Genomic DNA, 20,163 nt, shown 5'->3' on the forward strand with positions numbered 1-20,163 from the left:
CTATTTAGTTCCATAAGTTTTCAACAATTAAACACATAAATCTCCAAATTATCATCACCACAATGCATCCTGATCATTTACTTTTGAGTTTGTAATTCTCATTATTCTCAATAAAGATTATTATTAGATTTTCATAACTGTAATGCAAAAAATAAAAATAATAAACAACAAAAAATATGTAATATATCATTAAAATATGAAAAGTAATTATACATCTTGTTAGTAAATACTGTAATTTATGCTGATTTAAATAAATAAAAAAAAAATTAAATGTAATTAAATTAGTGGCACAATGCAAGACCAGGAGGGACCATAATAACATTTTGATAATTAAACACATCTCCTCAAATTCTTATTACCATAATACATTGGGATAATTTACTCATAATTCTAAATAATGGGGGGGCATGGGACAAATGTAAAAGTTTGAAAATTAGTCACTGGAAAAAAAAAAAAATACATTGTTCGAGGACTGAATTATATATTTTATTGAAAATACAAAAAAATAAAATGCTCCAGAAATGGAGTAGTCCACCTTCAACGGTAGCAATTAGTAATAATTTTATTATGTCCATACACTTACCTTTAAAGTGTTGTTTAAAAATACTAGTGATATGCAATTTGTTTCTCTGAGATAATATTAATATTTGGTGATGTCATACATTTCATTACCCTGAAGAAGCCCCACCAATTGTCTTAATTGCAAAAGCAATCCAGACAGTATGGAAAATTTGACAATGAAAATAATATACAGTATAAGTCCAAGGAAGGACTAAATTTTCTCATTTCATATGAAGTGTGGTGTGATGTGGAACTATGGAAATGTTTCATGCAATAAGGAGATTGTGTGTGTATATAGCATTAATTGGGTGGTTGTGGGTGAAACTTCTAATTCTTGACCCCTTTGAGAGGCAGAGTAATATCCTTTCACGCTTCGAACCGTGTTAGTCTTATTCAGTGGTGGACAAAGCACTAGTCATCTCGGATGGATAAAAGGTCACCACCAGGTATTGCATGTTTTCAATAAGTCATCTTAACCTTATTTTTCAAACTTAGTATGAATTAGTACAAGTTTTCTAAACACGTTGGTTTTCAGTATTTTGTATGTTTCAATCACTATAATGAGTTGTAGCCACTGCCACACACAGATAAAGACTGTAGAGGAAAAATTCTTTATTTGAAGATGTTTCTATTTGTGTCAAATGCAAAAGTCAGTTTCAAAAGTTTTTTTGAATTAATTTCAATGAGAGTGCAAAGAACTTTAAATAACTGTAATGCACTGTAATTTGAGATAAAAATGCAACAAACTAAGTCAATTTAGTTTATATAGTATAGTTTATAGTTTATACACACATCATATGTGCTTGCATGTACCTAGTTACCTCACATATCTTTTATATTCCCCCCTCTCTCTATTTGGGTCTGAGACATGGGAATTTGTATATGAGTGAGGTTCAACATTGCACCAGTGCCTATGGTATTGTTCTTTCTGCATGAATAGCCTCCAGCTATAGGAATTAATTTAATCCTCTCTTTCCACATGGTTCATCACCAATGGGCAATACTGACCATCTAAAGAAACACTGAAAAGGGTCCTCTTCTATAATAACAAAACCCAGAGCTGTTCTGACTGTATGCGTAAAGTGTTAAAACCACAGATATACATTTATAACTGTATAACTGTAAATTATACAACTGTAAATTATATCATTACTGAAAATGAGTTTCTGTAAATTAACATTTGTGATTTTTCTTTCCTATGGAAACCCTCTAGAAAACATATGATTGAGTGAAGCATGTCATATTAAACAGGCCCGTCAGATGGCATGTTTCATCTCTGATGTGTTGGGAGTTGGGACATAGAAGTATTACATGCATGAGTTCCTCAAATGAGAGGAGCAACATATCCAGGCTGGTCATTATCATGTCAGCGTGCAGCTCCAGTCTCTCATGGATGGTTTTCCACCTTGCTCTACTGGTAACACTGGTGTCCCAGTGCGAGGGAGGTTGTCTGGATGCAGGACTGTGTTGCTTTGGACAAAACAGGTCATGTATTACTGAGGGCTGGAGGCAAGATCACTCATATGGGGAATGTTACTGCGATCAGGCATGCAAGACAACATTGGACTGTTGCCACGACTATGACCTTGCCTGTCCAGGTTTCTGAAATTTCATATTTTCAGACAGCTTTTATTAAAATTGTAAAATAGATTCCAATACATTCTAGAATAGGCCATGCCTTTATAGAAGTTATATGACTGTATATAATAATTTCTCCAATTATCCACACTTTATTTATACAGTGCTGCAGATTTTCTTAAGAAAATACAAACTCTAGTTGCAAAAACATAAATTGATTCATTTGTAATAGCACTCATTCTGTATAGCTACTACATAGCTACAGATAAAAGGTATAGACATGTTACTGCAAAATAAGCAAGTTTAAAATATATAAGGTACATAGGTGGTGATAGATAACATATTTTAGGTTGAAATTCATATGCATGTTTAATGAAAATATATTTGAGTTGTTATTAGTTTTTCATGTACATTTGTAACAACTATAATGAATAATGGATTACAGCATACTTCCATTCAAAACATAGTTTATAGGGGATTCAGAAACGTATGTTTCGCAGCCTACTTTTTACAAAACATTGCTTCTTTTTATTATTTAAAAATCTAAAGGAGTGGAAAAAGTTTTCAAAGAACTGGAACTTAAGAGTGAATTTGTTAATGAACGTAACATTTGCCTGAAAATTCAAATTTAATGGATTCTGACAATTAATATTAGGACATACAGTGCTTGTTTGCGTGCATACAAAATACAAATTAATTTGTTTTTACATTTACATTTATTAATTTGGCTGACTCTTTTATCCAAAGTGACTTACAAAAGAGGAAAACACAAGCAAATCATCTTAAGGAGACAGTGGTACGAAAAGTGTCATATTACAACGATTCACTAGCATCAGATTTCAATAGCATTAAAAACAGATTAAAGAGCAACTAAAGTTTTTTTTTTTATTGACTGTTTAAGTGCTCATGGACATTTTTTGAAGACATAGAGTGAGTCTGCTTCATGGATGGAGTTGGAATGGTCATTTCCACCAACGTGGTATGTCCGGGAAAGTGTTTTGCTGCCTCTTTGTGTTGGTACGACAAGGTGACGTTCCTTAGCCGACCGCAGGCTTCTGGTGGGCGTGTAGTTCTGCAGAAATGATTTTAGGTATGCTGGAGCAGATCCAGTGACTGTGCCTTATGCCAGCATCAGAGCATTGAATTTAATACAAGCATCAACAGGCAGCCAGTGGAGAGAGATAAATAGTGGTGTAACATGTGCATTCTTTGGTTCATTAAAGACCAGATGTGCTGCTGCATTCTGGATCATTTGCAGAGGTCTAATTGCACATGCAGGGAGGCCTGCAATGAGAGAATTACAGTAGTCCAGTCTAGTTATGACAAGTGACTGAACAAGCAGTTGTGTGGCATGTTCAGAGAGGAAGGGTCTTATCTTCCTGATATTATAGAATGTAAATCTACATGATCTTGCAATTCTTACTTCATTCTGTAAATTCTGTACTTTTAAGTTTTGGCTCAAGTCTGATAATCTTTTACTTGTTCAATAAAATGCAATAATAGGAGGGGATCCATGAATCGATCACAAAGTATAGTTAGGACATTTCTGATGTAAAAAAACAGCACCATCTCTATTTGACAAAAGTCATTTTCTTATCAAACTCTAGACAAGCCCCATTTCCAACAACCATCACTCCAGCACCTTATAGTTGAGTAATCATGCTAAATTGCTATTTTAGTTTAAAAAATCACTTTCCATTATATCAAACAGATGAAAGCTGTTTGGTTTGTTAAATTAAGCTTAACATTGTCTTTGAGTTTGTTTTTGAGTTACCACTGTATGGGCAGTATGGCAGGCTGCTGGGCGGCTGTGGCTCAGCTGGTAGAGTTGGTTGTCCACCAATCGCAGGGTTGGTGGTTCAATTCCCAGCCCACATGCTCCCAATGGCAGGCCAGCACCTGAAGATTTCATACAAATGTGTACACTACAGTCTTCAAAGATAAAGGACAACTGGCTCTAACAAGGACAGAAAGAGATGTGGAAGGCCAGATGTACAACTAAACAAGAGGATAAGTACATCAGAGTCTCTAGTTTGAGAAATAGACGCCCTTTGAGCTTTTGTGGGATCAGCTAGTCTGTAAGGTGCGTGAGAAGTGCCCGACAAGACAGCCACATCTATGGCAAGTGCTACAGGAAGCGTGGGGTGAAATGTCACCTGAGTATCTGGACAAACTGACAGCTAGAATGCCCAGGATCTGCAAAGCTGTCATTGCAGTACATGGATGATTATTTTTGATGAGAACACTTTAAGAAGTTCTGAAGAAAAAAATCTAATTGTAATAGTACTTTTTCACGTTATTCAAGTCCTGACTATATATTGTGATCAGTTGAATGTCACTTTGGTGAATAAAAGTACCAATTTCTTTCCATAAGAGCAAAATATGTATATTATTCCTAACTTGTGGCTGCCAGTGTGTGTGTGTGTGTGTGTGTGTGTGTGTGTGTGTGTGTGTGTGTGTGTGTGTGTGTGTATATATATATATATATATATATATATTAGTTTAAACACACACATGTCTTGTTTGTAGAAATGTAAACTTATTTAATTTACACTTTAAATTTAAACATCAGTTTAATGACTCAAAATAATTTAATGTGGTGTAACCATCAAGTAAAAGGAATCAAAATAATATCCTTGCACCTTGAATACAAGAGTGTATGAACACAACCTAATTATTATTATTATTATTTTATTTAGTTATTTTCCCCTGACAGTCACACAACTTGACTTTTATAACTTTAAGCCCCAGGAAAAATATGAATGACAAGACAATATAATGAGCAGTCTTTGCCTGTTTTTCTTAATAAATTTTTCATTTCTGTTTCGAGTTTTAATATTGCTATGTGTGTCTGTTTGTATCCCAGCTGTTTCCTGTGTGGTGAGTGAATGGAATGTTTGGTCTGGCTGTCTGGAGTCATGTAAGCCCACACTGCGCACCAGACAGAGGCAGGTGATTCAAAAGGCACGTAATGGTGGTAAATCCTGTCCATCTCTACAGCAGACTGCAGGCTGTGTTGAGTACCATGATGAGCAGGGACCCTGCCTGCAGTCACTTGGTAAGCCTCAGACACTGTGATGGCTCTTTAAACTGTTTAACTACCTAAGCCGAGTTTATATAATGTTATAACCCTTCAATGTCACATTGCTTGATCAAGAATGGACTAGATTTGTATATTTTCTTACAAAACGTCACAATGCTAGGATGTTGTAGTGTATGTATTTTATATATTTACCACACAAAAATCAAGTCCAATCACTTAGAAAAGTAATACCACACCTTTTAAAATGAGATATGTACTAAGTAAGGCATAAATCAGTCAGCTGGTCATTATTGTAAAATTAACGGGATGATCAATGGGATCAATGGGAATGACACACACACACACACACACACACACACACACACACACACACACACATATATATATATATAATTCTATTGATTTGTTAATCTTGGATTGATTCCACGGCATACATTACATCTCTTTTTCTAAGATCTAAGACTTTTTTTAAAGACTAACATTTATCTTATCAAACATTTATCTTTATCTCACAATCACATTATCAACTAGGTAATCAAATGAAGCATTGTAATCATGTTGAATAATGTATATGACTCTATATGCTCTAAACTGTAATACGACTTCCTCTTCTAAGTACATTAAGTATGCAGTAATTTACATTGAACAAGTGAATGAGAGACTTGCAGTGAAGTGTGTGGGCACACATGCATTACTGTAAAATCTCTCTTCTATAGACTTTGACTTTGAATTCTCTGTCTTCTATTTTTTATAGTCCCAGCCCTCATCACCACTGGTGGCTATGGAAATGCCTGGAAAAAGAGAGAGATTTCAGACACAAACAATATCACAGGGTCAGATCTTACAACCCATCCAATAAAAAAAATAATACAAAAGACAACTGCCATCAAAAAATGATGTAACATGGTTGTACCATGGAGTAGCATGGCACATGATTGTAGCCTTGTAATCAGTCAGTAGCATGGTATTACCACAGTACATTCTTAGCAGGTTACAAGCTGTTTGTAATTGTCAATTTTCTTTGTGACTAAATATCACAATGAGTTTTTTGTTTTAAAGTTTTTAATTATTTAAATTTGAATGTGAATATTTTATTGTATATTTTATGTGTGTATGTGTACATATCAGTTACTGTGTGGAGTTTGAACTCACCTCTCTGACGGTGGGCTGTCAGCGCAGTATCACTCCTCATACTCACTGGATGCGGTACCTGAAGGAAGGGCATGAGGTGTGTGTGGAGTGTCAGCCACCAGCTCTTGCCCAGGGCCAACGCTACTGTTCAGGGGATGGGGGAAGCACAACGCAGGAAAGGTAACAGCAGAGAAGCCTTTCTGAATAAACGTTTTAAATGGACTGCTTTAACTACTTTAAGTCACCTCGCCAACAGCAAGCAATGCACTCGCAATGAGTATCTGTGCGGCAAGGCACTGAAATAAATGTTAAAATACACACTTGTTTGAAAATATATCCACAAAATTATACGTTGACTTGGGACTAGTTAAAAAAAAAAAAAAGATTTTCTCTGAGAAAACTCCATCCACGGGAAATCAGTCACATTACTATAATATATATATATATATATATATATATATATATATATATATATATATATATATATATATATATAAACAATATATAGTAGTCTGGTCCCCAAAATAAAACGGGGTCACTGTTTGATTGCTCAGTATCTGAAGAAACATAACATCGTTTGTATTAAAATGCCATCACTGTGATGTCATCATGAGCAACAACTTACAACAAACAAATAAATAAGTAAATTGTTTGGCCCAAAAACAAAACGGGGCCACATGGCAAAAGAGAAGTTTGCTGCCATTGAAAAGTTAGCTAAACGATTTACTTATTTATTTACTTTCCCGATGATGTCACAGTGATGTAATTTACTTTACAAAAAGTCATAGAAATATTCCAAAAATCTTGCAAACTCCTTTATACATTTTTAAGATATGTCAATCAAACATAGTGACCCTGTTTTTGTTTTTTTTTTTGCTACCCTGAATATCGTAGAACTATAAAAATATACTACAAGTTTCAGAACTCAAAACATCCTCTCCAGTCCAAAACAAGAATTTATTGTTTCCACTCTGCAAAAACGACTCGTTTTGAAATCGGCCACATCCTGACATCAGCATGTGGTGTTCATTTGAATAGCCCCACCTTCATAGCATACATTACATAAAATGAAATCATCTTGCAGCGAAAGAGAATGCAGCTGAGGTACTTCAGCACTGAAAATGGTACTATTGTTACTGTAGTTTGCTTTTAACAAACATAAATATTAAGATGTCAAGTAAGGTCCCCAGACATTGTTGTGTTCCTGGTTGTGGAAAAAGTGCATCTCTGCATATCCTTCTGAAGGATCCCAAAGTTAGGAATGAGTGACTTATATTCATTTAAATGAAGTTTCTGAGCATGCCAAGACGCATTAAAAATATTAATGAAAATCAGGGGTTCTCCACCAAAGATTTCTGAACTCTACCTAAGTTAAAACATTAGTATTTTGTTGTTTAAAAATTAATACGAACTTGGGTTTGATGCATTATTCGAGGTCTGAAAACACATATTTTTTGTTATTTTGACCAGTTGTCATTTTCTGCAAATAAATGCTCTAAATGACAATTTTTTATTTGGAATTTGGGAGAAATTTTGTCAGTACTTCATAGAATAAAATAAATAAAGAAATAGTTTTACTCAAACACATACCTATAAACAGTAGAGAAATTTAGAGCAATTCAGTAGAGCTGTATATATATGAAATACATTTCTATATTTTCTTCTACACTTTCACATCATAACATTAACTTTTACTTGTTTATAAGCTTAACTAGATTTACTTCAAATTTCTGCCATTTTCTTTACCATTTCTTAAACCCACCAGTGGTCATGAATTGAGTTCAGCTACACATCCCAAATTAAAATCATCAATTTTAAACCTCAAAAAGAAAAAGGGATAGCTGGCCGAAAAATTTAAAACCTCTTATCATTTACTCACCCTCATTTTTGAAGAATATTTCAGCAATGTTGTCAAGTGAATGGGGTCTAATATGTGAAGCTCTAAAAAGCACATAAAGGCAGCATAAAAGTCATTCTTAAGACTCCAGTGGTTTAATCCATGTCTTCTAACAGACCAAAATGTAACTACTTTTTTTCTGTACATCTTGCATTTGCAGTCTACAGGAAAAATTATGATTTCAAGCTGGATTACACTTACTAGTACAATGCAGAATGCTAGATGGTGCTGGGAAATATAATCGAGCTTGAAATCATGATTGCCAAGGAGACTGCTGATGTCAAAATTTACAGTAAAAAAGGACTCAAATATGTATCTATTTCTCACTTATCTATCATATCACTTCTAAAGTCATTTTTAGAATTTAAACACTGGAATCGTATACATAACTTTTATGCTGCCTGTATGTGCTTTTTGGAGCTTCAAAGTTTTGGCCCCTATTGACTTGCATTTTAAGGTCCTACAGAACTGAGATGTTCTTCTAAAAATCTTCAATTTTGTTCAGCCACGTAAGTCATCCACATCTGGGATGGCATGAGGTTGGGTAAATGATTAGAGAACTTACATTTTTTTGGGTGAACTATCCCTTTAAATGCATACTCCCCAAAGATTAATTTAGTAATGATTTATAATAATTTGATGAAATGCATATGGATACAATGCGGATCATTCTTAAATGTATTTTGTTACTTTGTCCATATTCTCACTATATTATAAAATTTGCAACATTTACAATCCACATTACTTTAAACATGAAAATAACCACTAGATAGAGATAACACAAGACTGTCCAGAGAAACGTAATGATCTTAGACTTTTTAAATTACACCAGTAAACGCTCAGCTTTGGCAGCCATAAAAAATACTCAAACTAAAATAAAAACCTCAAGGAAAATAATAAAATGAAAGAAAAAAAACATGACTTGACCCTTTAATTTTTATTTAACCCAGAATATTCCTTTAATTTTATGTCTATATGTATTATAATCCCCAAACTGTATAATCTTTATCACGACAACGCAAAGTTTTCCAGAATAATCAACGTTGAGTTTCCTTAAATGAGCAAGGCCAGGTTTCTCATGTGACACAGATCTTGCTGCAATCTTCCACTCCGGCCACTAGAGGGAACCATAAGCCATCTCTAATTATACAATAGCTTGTTTATAAAACCTCTTGTACTTGATAAAGGCCCTTCTAACAGGCCTGTGCACTCATTTAGAACACTCCAGAGTCTTACAATGTTTTTATTTTATTTTTTTAAGAGATTTACATATTGCTTGTTTATCAAGGTTAAATATAAAAGCCTAATGACATTGGGGTGTTTGTACATTGCCAATTTTTTGATAGATTATACAAATAAAAAAATCTATCTATCTATCTATCTATCTATCTATCTATCTATCTATCTATCTATCTATCTATCTATCTATCTATCTATCTATCTATCTATATTTGTACAGTAATTACAAATTTTTATATAAGCCAAAATGCTGTTATAAAAAACAATTATTATTATTAAAGTAGAATTGAAACCTTTCTATCTTGCTATTTTCAAGGACAACAGCCGGATGAACCGATGCACCACTCTATCTTCACTGCACCTTCTATATCTCTCCCCATCACTTTCAATCTCACCATCCCATTCTCGCTCTCTCGCTCTTAGGAGCTTATCTCTGCAGTGGCAGGCCGTGGGGAATTCTCAGTGCAGAGGGGTGTGGAGACGGGTCCGTCGCCGAGATTCCTGTTCCTGTCCTACTGTACACAGTTTTATCTTCATTTAACTCACACATTTGATAGAACAATATGTGGCAAGTGTGTAGATTTTGTTTGAAAGTTGGTAGTGACATATTGCAAGGATCATATTCAAAATGTTGGTATTAAGTAAATGCAACAAAGATAGTCTAGTAATATAGGCAAAATAACATTATTACCTCACAAATCTAATTTCTTATTTCTCTGCATCACCATAATAAATATGACTTTTTTTCTCTCTCTAAAGGATAAATTAAAGAAATGACCACTAGGGCTGCACAGTTAGGAGGAAATATGTGATATGCGATTAACTTGGATAATGTGACAGCAATATGCTATGTGATAAACCTAAGATAAATGGGTCAAAATCAATTGTTATGTTGTTCAAGAAGATTTTCCTCGAGAAAATGATATCCAAGGGACATAAAGTACATTTCTGTAAAATGTTTTATCCAGCATTAAACAAACGGAGATCAAAACAAAGCGTAGTGTAAATTAACAATTTACAAAATGACATGAATTATGGGGAGACACTTGTGAATTATGGTAAGATAAAATGGAGCATATACATTTATACATTCCCCACTTTCTCCTTTTCAACTCCCCTGACTCCCACATCTTTTCTCATATTGCTTATTTATATGTACTTACATTTTTAATCTGGAAAAAGTAGGCCTCCTGAACAAAGTAGGCTTTAGGTTCAGCCTACAACTAATAACATTTTGATCGCAAATGCCTTATTTTTTGACAAAACATTATTTACCAATTATCCTGATGTTCAATGTGCAAAAAAAACATTTATTGAGATTTATACTGACATCTTGAAATCCTGCACCTCTGACACAAACGTTCAAATTTTAAGGTGTCTTCCTCAAGAGGGCGCTTACCGGCCAAATAAGAAGAATCCTCCATTGTGCTGCATGCAAAACTAATTTTTTACTTAGATAGTATGCTTGTTTAAATCTATTAATGTCAAGGATTGGATGTTAAGATACCAATTGAAATACGCCCGTATTATCTCCAGAAAAAAAAATAATTAAATCGTAAAAATGACTCTGATCTGGTCTATCCTGAACATCGCTGAGAAAAGTAACAGGTGCCACGTGACAACACCATCGCTACACTGCTTCAGAAGAGGTATGACAATAATTTACACATGAATAATTATAGCTACTTAGGACCTTTGTTGGTCGGCATATTTGCAAATGTATGAAAGTTTGTAGGGACATGTCCCTATCATCCCTACCTAAATCTACACCTATAATATGTGGAAACGCTCCCACCTGCTCCACACTTGAATGCCAAATAATATATAGTTGATTTGAATTATAATTCATTAGCAAGAAAAGATTCTATATTAGTTCACAATTATTTTTTTGTTTAATAAATGACACCTTATTACTGCCAATTATCATCCTTTTAGCACAAACATTATAAATCTGTCATCATTTAATATCATGATGTATCATCATCTTCACTGTCATCATTCCAGACCCATATCATTTGGAAATTCAAAATCACCATTGTTTTTCCAAAACACCTTTTTTTGTGTTCCACAGAAGAGAGAAAATCATGCAGGTTTAGAATGACATAAGCGTGAGTAAATGACGACAGAATTTTCATTTTCGTGTGAACAGCAAATAATTACTTCTTTCAAAAGCTAATGTAGACAACACCGGAATAATACATTCAAGGTAAAATGAATAATCTGTATAATTTATTAGATATTCCAGCCAACCAAGGGGGTAGGGGGAAATCTCTTCTTCATACTGAAAAGAAATCAAAAGATATTTTGACACATTTTTGGCTCTTTTTCCTATACAAGACAAGAAGGAATTGGCTTTTGTCACATACAAAACAAGTTACAGATTCAGAGGTACGACATGCATTGAACAACATAACACACGTACAGAAATAACGGCATAGAAAGTCAACAGGTAGAAAGTATACAAAACAAAGACCTACAAACAACATTGTAGAAGATTTAGGGGGCGAGGGAGGGATTGTAAACAGTGCTCTCTGTTTTTTTAATTCCCTGGATACTCTACAGTATGAATGTTTACGTTAATTTATTTTTATGAAATACTTGCTTAAATTTCATACCTCTAGTTACCACTGTTACTGTACAATTTTATAAGAAGACAACAGAAAAATCTAATAAATGAAAGAAGTCACTTGTGCTATCCAGTTTAAATGAGAAGCAAACAAACCCTTAATCATCACAAATCCTCTCATAATAAACTCAATTAAAATTCAAAGCCCCAATAATCTAATACATTGACTGTGAGTGTAAACCAAAAATAAACGTAAACATCAAAAAATCCATTCATTTTCAAACAGTGCCCATGTTGATGCTGGAAGCATCATCAGTTTGACACGTTTTTTAGCAAATTTGAATACCATTTAATTTGAAGGATTTCAAATGCTAACATGTGGGTGGGCATTTTATACAAAACACCTTTAATGCCATCAGACCATCCAATAAGACACTGACATTGGACTCAACTGACTGATTGTCATCACTGTTTGTTGACTATAGTGTCTAAAAATATATATTCCCCAAATAGTCACCCATATATATTTCATTCTTGTCTTTGTAAATGCTCTAAGAACACTGCACTTTGTGGGACATTATATAGAATGATATCTTCAGAACATAACAGCAATAAGACAACATATTCTAATTCTGACATGACTGATTGGGCAATTAAAGTGGAATATATGAGGGAACATTTCACATAAACCTGCCAAGAACATGTTTAATTTCACCCCACCCCAAAAAAAAAGAAAAAAAAACATAAAAATTATAATTTTAAGTTTAAAAATATTAAGATTTTTCCCCATTGTTACATTAGCTCAACTTGTACTAGCAACACTATCATCATGGGATTCTCAGGGAATATGTGTACTGTTAATAAAAATAAATAAAATAATTTAAAAATGCTAAATAAAATAAACCTATTTTGCACCGTTTGTTCACCCCTTTTCTCATTACATGAACATTCTCATTAAAATAAGAAACACACACACATATATATATATATATATATATATATATATATATATATATATATATATATATATATATATATACTATATGTATGTATGTATATACCGGATAGATGTATGAATGTCATTACATATAGGATGATTTTCATGACTGTATTGCCGCAAAGAGAATCTAAAATTAATCATCATTGAGAATAATGAGTAAAACATAAAGGTAATTTAAGGAAGTCAAGTCAATGTGCTTAATTGTCATGAAAATTATGCCATAAGACAACATTTCTTAAAGGTCCTAATATAGGTTTTGTTTTCCTTATGCAAAAATTATGTCCTCACCATATAAATCTAAGCAATGAATAGAGAATTAAATGTGAATCACACAACCGAAAGTTCATGGACATTATAAAATCCCCTTACAAGACCACAACCACAGCAAGGGACCTTAACTCTCTGAAAGCAGTTTCATCTTGCTCTATTAATGTAAGCGGTACACCTATGGCAGTCATAAATTATTCCGTATTGAGCAGAGAGAAGGAAGAGCCCTCTCTCTTCTATTTTTTTCTGTCTGCCTCCCATACACGCCTTTCTCCCTTGCTCTTGCAGAAATTGGTATTCCGTTCACACTTCAGTTCAACTCAGCTAAATTGCTGAGACAGGGATGGAAGCATACACACTCCCAAGACTCACTAGAGGCAGAGTTTTCCTGATCATCTTCTCGCTCCCTAGATAACACATAGTCACACACACAAACATTGTCTGGGAGAGAAGTACATTCTAACAATGTGACTTTTTCAGTGATGGTATTTGTTGACATGGATACAATTGAGTGAATGTTTTTGATCTAATTTAGCCCTCTCTATCCTGGTTTTCAAACTGAATGTGAGTGCTTCGAGGAAGGGCTTGTGATCACCATGGAAACTGGATATAGTCATCTTCAGGACAGCTTCTACATACCTGTGATTACATGCTGGACTGTGTTTGTGTGGTTATAGAATAGTGAGGACGAAAAGGATATAATAATTTAAGGATAAGGAAGTTTGTGCAGTGTATGTCACATTTGGAGGAAAACGTGGCCATGCATTACATTCTGTTTTACAGAGTTCTCTATCAAAAGTGATAAGTTTGAAATCATCCATCATTCAAAAGTAGAATTGGACAAACCAGTCATCATCTTGGTCAAGCTGTGACTTTGAGAGAATAATTAGTGAAGACACAAAAGGTCCCTTAAAACGTTATACTAAATCAAATATTTCAAAATAAACATTCTCACTGGCAAAGCCAAATTATTAGACCATCTACCTTACTTTATATGATCATTTAAAAAATACCTTAGAAATATATATTTATATTTATTCATTTATTCAGAAAGATTTGTGTCTGAAACCAAATACTCTGCTATGAAATTGTTAAATTGAACTGAAGTGTTGAATTGACCTGAAGAGTTTATCACTTGGTCAGATTTATTCCAGCCTAATACCAATAACTTTGTGGTCCATTCAATATAGTTCTCATTGTTGCATCTGTGTGGGTTGCCAATGTGCATGTGCTAGTTTTTAATTAATTTCTTTGTGATATTCAATCATAAGCATGGGTGTTTTGCAAGAAAACATTGGACATGAGGTGTATCTTGTTCCATTACTTTCTTAAACACTCATAAACTACCTATTAACAAACTAATATTTTGTATTTTTTTTTTTTTTTGAATTTAGTAATTCCAGAAAAAAACAAATAAATAAGGGATAAAATGTTAATAAATGAACACGAGGGGAGGAAAATATGAACAGATTTTGGTCTCTTCTGATGGAACAATAAACAATTTATTCATTTATCGATAAAAGTGACAAGAAATATGTAACAATTCTACAGATAATAATCTTCATGTCTATATATAAAAATAAATAAATCAAGTTTCACACAGTATGTGAATATATTCTGGAGAGTGAGTATGTGTGTAGGAATGTCATAGTTATCATATAAAGTACGTGCACATTATCATACCATCAGCCCTCCCTATAATCATATATGCTTGCACACAAGCACGCTTACTGTATGCAGACCCATAACTGCAGTTAGGTAAGGCCAGTTTATTAGGGGACAGGGAAGGGGTGCACTAGTAAACAGGGTTTTACATGTACTTTGTCTCTTATTTTAATGTTTAAGGTGGGCTCTAGACAGTGACTAGTTATTGTGGGCAGTGACGGACTGTCCACTTTAATTTACCTGCACTTGAATGGTAAGTTTACAGCCTCAAGTTAGTTAAGGTTTAATCCTGTTCTTGTCTCAAACAACCATAGGCCTGATTTGTTCTGGCTGTATCTTACCCCTACGACGGACCAATGCAGGACCAAAAGGCAAGAGATGTGGGCAGTGGTACATCCTCTAGATCCTGTTCCATAATTATGTAACATGACCGCTGTTTTCCAGTGAAATCACCCGAATAAAGTCACCAGGGTATGCCCCCCGTATAATGATTCTCCATTGTACTTTAGTCTCTGCTTTCTCCTTGGCCTTCTATTCCTTCTTGGACTCCTTTCAGAGTCCAATTCACAACTCTAGGGCCTCAGAGGCCCTTATCAAAAGTATTGGAATTTCCCCTGTCCCCTTTGGGCCTCCGCAAGTTTTCTGAAGCCACGTGGTTCTCGTGACCAACACTTGGGCTACTTCCCAATGGGAATAGGCAGTTCTGACCTAGCAGCCTCTGGGCAGCTTCAAAATGGTTGTTGCCCCCTTGGTAACCACCAAGACGAGGCTTGGAGCTCAGGCCACCCAGCAGACGCTCTGACTGGCCACCCTCACGCAAGTGCTCCTCGTCATCCGTGTCGGCATCAATGTACTTACTAATAGATGCATCATAGAAAGTGAAGACCGCAGGGGTGAATGCCTTCCTTTCAGGTGTCTTAGGTGGAGTCCTGCTGCTGGCTGTTGTGTAGACAGACACCTCTGGACTTAGGATGGAGCAATCAGAGAGAAGAGAGTTGTCAGATAGAGGACCACCCAATGGGCAGGTCTCACCAAAACTGCGATGATTCGCCTTAACCAAATGCCCTTTCTGAGAGCTTCCAAGCAGACCTGGTTTTCGTGAACCATCAGTGTTGAGAGGTTTAGCACCAGAACAAGGTGGTGTAAGCATGGTCTCATGCTCCATGGTGGTCTGCAGGCTTGGGTTCACGCTGACCCGACTAGAGAGGCCTGAACCAGGGCTGTGAGAGAACCTAGAGCTCTCTGGGAGGGACAAGCCCCCTGCGAGATTGTAGGGGAATCGTGGGTTCTCTTGAAAATCTGTTGCACAGCTGATATAACTGTCGAAGCTGGACAGACTTTTCATGTCCACCACTCCTTCGCGACCCCCATTTAGTGGGTCACCATCTTGACCTGGCAAGGCTCCTAGCTCAATCTCATCCCTTCTATGTCCTGCTTTAGATGAGCTTCTGTCTTTAGTGTTCAGGTTGGGCTGAGACTGAGTCTTAGCCATCTGGTTGTACATTTCTTCCAGTTTCTGTGCATTAAGCCTCTGTGGACTAGAGGCCCTTGCCTTGCTCGGGGAACCTTGGTCTGGATTAAAGGAACGATTTGAACTGGTCTCAGATGCTCCCCGCTTAGATGACCACTTCCACCGACTGGGTGAGAGATTGTTGTCCTGGGTTCTTTCACCTTTATCCATGACCACCACATCCAAAAGCTCTGCACCACGTGAAAATGCTTCTCTAACATTCATGGACACTATACTGCCATTGCGTTTGGCTCGCTCAAGAGCCTCACGCCTCTTGATGGCCTTCTCTTGTCTTTTTTGTTCCTTGTAGAATTCTGAGAAATTGTTGACGATGATGGGAATGGGAAGGGCAATGACTAACACTCCTGCTATGCAGCAGAGGCCACCAACAATCTTCCCCAGAAGTGTCTTGGGGTAAATGTCCCCATATCCCACAGTGGTCATGGTAATAGTGGCCCACCAGAAGGAGGCAGGGATACTCTTGAACTTGGTATCATCCTCATCCTTCTCTGCAAAAAAAACTAGGCTGGAAAAGATCATGATGCCCATGGCTAAGAAGAGTATAAGCAGGCCCAGCTCATTGTAACTTCGTCGCAGTGTAAACCCCAGTGATTGCAACCCTGTAGAGTGACGTGCCAGTTTGAGAATGCGCAAAATTCGCATGATTCTAAAGATTTGTACCACCCGCCGTACATTTTGAAACTGCAAGACACTCTTGTTGGACTCTGTCAAGAATATTGTGACGTAATATGGTAGGATGGCCAGCAGGTCGATGACATTCAGGGGACCTTTGAAAAATTTCCATTTGCTTGGTGAGGATAGAAAGCGAAGAAGGTACTCCATGGTGAACCAAGCAATGCATATAGCCTCCACATGAGCCAGCTGGGGATTATCGACAGTCTGACCAAACTCATCTGTGTCTTGCAGTTCCGGGAGGGTGTTAAGGGACAAAGCGATAGTAGAGAGCACAATGAATAGTATAGAGATGATGGCCAAAATCTGTAAGACAAAAAAAGAATCCATTGAAGACAAAAATCCATTATTAAAGGGATAGTTTAACACAAAAGGAGACATAAGGCAGAATGTTCAGCCTAAGTCACCATTCTCTTTTATTGCATTTTGTTTACATAAAATGAAAGGAAATGGTGACTGAGGCTTTCAATCCCTAATATTCTGCCTAACATCTCCTCCTTTTGTGTCCAAGTCATATAGCTTTGGAACAAAATGAGGGAGAGCAAATTATGATTTGGATAAGTTATTCCATAAATAAATAAAAAAACAAGAAGAAACTTGTTTAATGAAAACCTTAAATACTGGTAAAAACATATTGGATTAAAATAGTGTAAATATTCACTGTAAAGCTCAGCTCTAATGTATGAAACTTTCATCTAAGAACCACAGGAGAAATCCAACATTGACGCGTTGACTAATATAGCTGTACTTAAAGTCCATATAAGTCTTATGGGAATATAAGGAAATGATCTTACTATATAAAAATCGTATAAGGAAATGATGACACAAGTTAAATTTTTGGGTGAACTATCTCACTTTAAGCTCTATATACATGTAAAGGCAATTAAATAGAGAGAGAGAGAGAGAGAGAGAGAGAGAGAGAGAGAGAGAGAGGATGGGCTTGAGAAAGTGGTAATATATAGTTCAATGATTTTTCTATGTTATTGTGTGCAAGAGGATCTGACATGAGTTGTAGAAAGCATGCAATAACTCTTTTAAAACATAGTTTCCTCAAAATCGACATGTAAGCATCTGTTAAGCCTCATATAATGCTCATTATGTTTTTATTTAAATGCATTAAGTTTGTGTAAAACAGTAATTTTCCTAAAAAAAATGAAACAAGAATGAAAAAGATTAAAGTATTACGTCTTCGAAATGTTATTTCAAAGATTAGAAATTAGATAAGTATTCACATCCTAAATTGGGAACACAGTCTGTTTCTCTTTCTATTTTTTCTTTTCAATATTCATCAGACTGAATGTACAGTGGGTGGACCATGGATGTGCAGATTGTGATTACCGAAAAACATGTTTGAGTGAGTAAGAGGTTAACCTTTAACTTTTAAAAATTACAAATGTGAGTCCTTTTTGAGAGAAAAACAGGGTCAAATTTGAAGGTTAATCAAGGTACATTCTGTGATGAATTATGCTATCCCATACTCATGGTCACCTACAGCACTGCCATGATGCCATGGCATAACAGATTTATGAACCTCTTCCACTATCATCTCCAATTTTAGCCAGCTAATCTATTTTTGCCAGTATTATCAAATGATTTGCCTCCATATGAATGCTATGGGAAATCATTTGTGACTCATTGCACTTGCAGGTGTCTGCCTGTGTGTATTAATGTGTTTAAGAAGAGGTGGCTCCAGTCATGTGAGACATGAGGGAAAAGTTTAGAAACTTTAATACGATTATATACAGCCTATAACCTATAATCAGCAAAGATTAGCCTTTTATTTATAAGCATACCAAAGCTTCAGCAGAATTTTTTCCACAACAATGTCAGCAACCACAATTTCTACTAAGCAACACCAGAGCTCCCAACTCCCTCCCATTTTATCATCTACTGTCTGATACAAGACTGAAATGTCTAGCTGTTTGAAATGTCATTGGTATACTTTCTATTTCTGCTAAATATGTGTAAGTCTTTATTGATCAAGTTGGCTGTCAATTTGAGAACTTAATTTGTGCTCTGTTTTGACAAGATACTAAAGTCTGCAATCAAAATTCAGATAATTTGATGTGAACTAAAATATTTCTCACCTACTTCCAAGGTCAAATTATCTGAACTGCACTATCCACAGTCATTTGATATAGATCCATACTCTTTAAAAAAATTCTCATCTGTATATTCTTATTTCTCCCAAGGTATTTTAGGAGAAACATCTGAGACAACGTTTATGCTTAAAAGAATCTACTGAAACTCCATGAAGTCTTATGAGCTATGAAAGACCAACTTCTGAGTAACAAAAATGGAACTACTATGAGTAGGGTGGACAGAGTGATTTTGAACCCTAGAGGTAAGAAAGACTCCTTTCTAGGTAATTTACTTGGACTTTAAGGCCAAGCATGTGTGTAAAGTCTGTGCATTGCAAAATATTCTTAAAACAAAAAGTGAATAGTGCAGGTAAAAAAGGACAGTCCACTAAAGTGACAATGGACATCGGAAAAATGCTTGATGTAGATGCTCAGACGTTGGGGAATTCATTTTAAAAGGGTTCAGCACAAATTCTAAGTGTGCAATCAATTGAGTCATTGACCAAGTGATCATTTGCAAATAATATCTGGGCACATTCAAGCTGAGGAAGGCATAACAGGGTCAACTCCCTGTATAGAGATGGCTAGGGAGAAGGATGTCCTGGGGGAAATCCCAGCATTTTCACATAATCTCAGATGAGTGGCTCATTATCACATCCAGTGGGTTGCTCGTATAAGCACATACAAATGATTCTCTCATGAGATACACGCAACTCAATTGCACACAAACACATACACACCCACAGTAAAATACACACTCAAAAAGCTGCTGTGCACAGCGGGATATCCCATAAAGGCACACAAACTCAATGCATCCCATTGGAAAGAAAAATCACTAATGAGATCTCCTTAATATCTCAGATTTATACATAAGATTCCTATGTTTTAAAATTTCATACAATAGCCTAGTGATTACATGTGTCTCCTCTACA

General features: G+C 35.6%; 2 protein-coding genes across 2 annotated transcripts in view; one reads left to right on the forward strand and one right to left on the reverse strand.

Annotated features, from left to right (window-relative positions):
* Positions 1–1,876: 1,876 nt before the first annotated feature.
* LOC127654455 (somatomedin-B and thrombospondin type-1 domain-containing protein-like) lies at positions 1,877–10,091 on the forward strand. Its single transcript, XM_052141661.1, has 5 exons — positions 1,877–2,159; positions 5,006–5,197; positions 5,937–6,015; positions 6,311–6,493; positions 9,873–10,091. The coding sequence occupies exons 1-5, from the start codon at positions 1,877–1,879 to the stop codon at positions 9,988–9,990; spliced, it is 855 nt and encodes a 284-aa protein (XP_051997621.1). The 3' UTR covers positions 9,991–10,091.
* A 2,990-nt stretch (positions 10,092–13,081) lies between these two features.
* The window catches only part of LOC127654117 (potassium voltage-gated channel subfamily B member 1-like), a 37,473-nt gene continuing 30,391 nt past the window's right edge, over positions 13,082–20,163 (reverse strand). Inside the window, exon 5 of the mRNA XM_052141126.1 lies at positions 13,082–17,456. Coding sequence (XP_051997086.1) covers positions 15,528–17,456 — 1,929 coding nt within the window. The 3' untranslated portion in view covers positions 13,082–15,527. The remainder of the gene's footprint in view (positions 17,457–20,163) is intronic.

This window comes from Xyrauchen texanus, chromosome 13 (assembly GCF_025860055.1).
Source record: "Xyrauchen texanus isolate HMW12.3.18 chromosome 13, RBS_HiC_50CHRs, whole genome shotgun sequence".
NCBI classification, from domain to species: Eukaryota; Metazoa; Chordata; class Actinopteri; order Cypriniformes; family Catostomidae; genus Xyrauchen; species Xyrauchen texanus.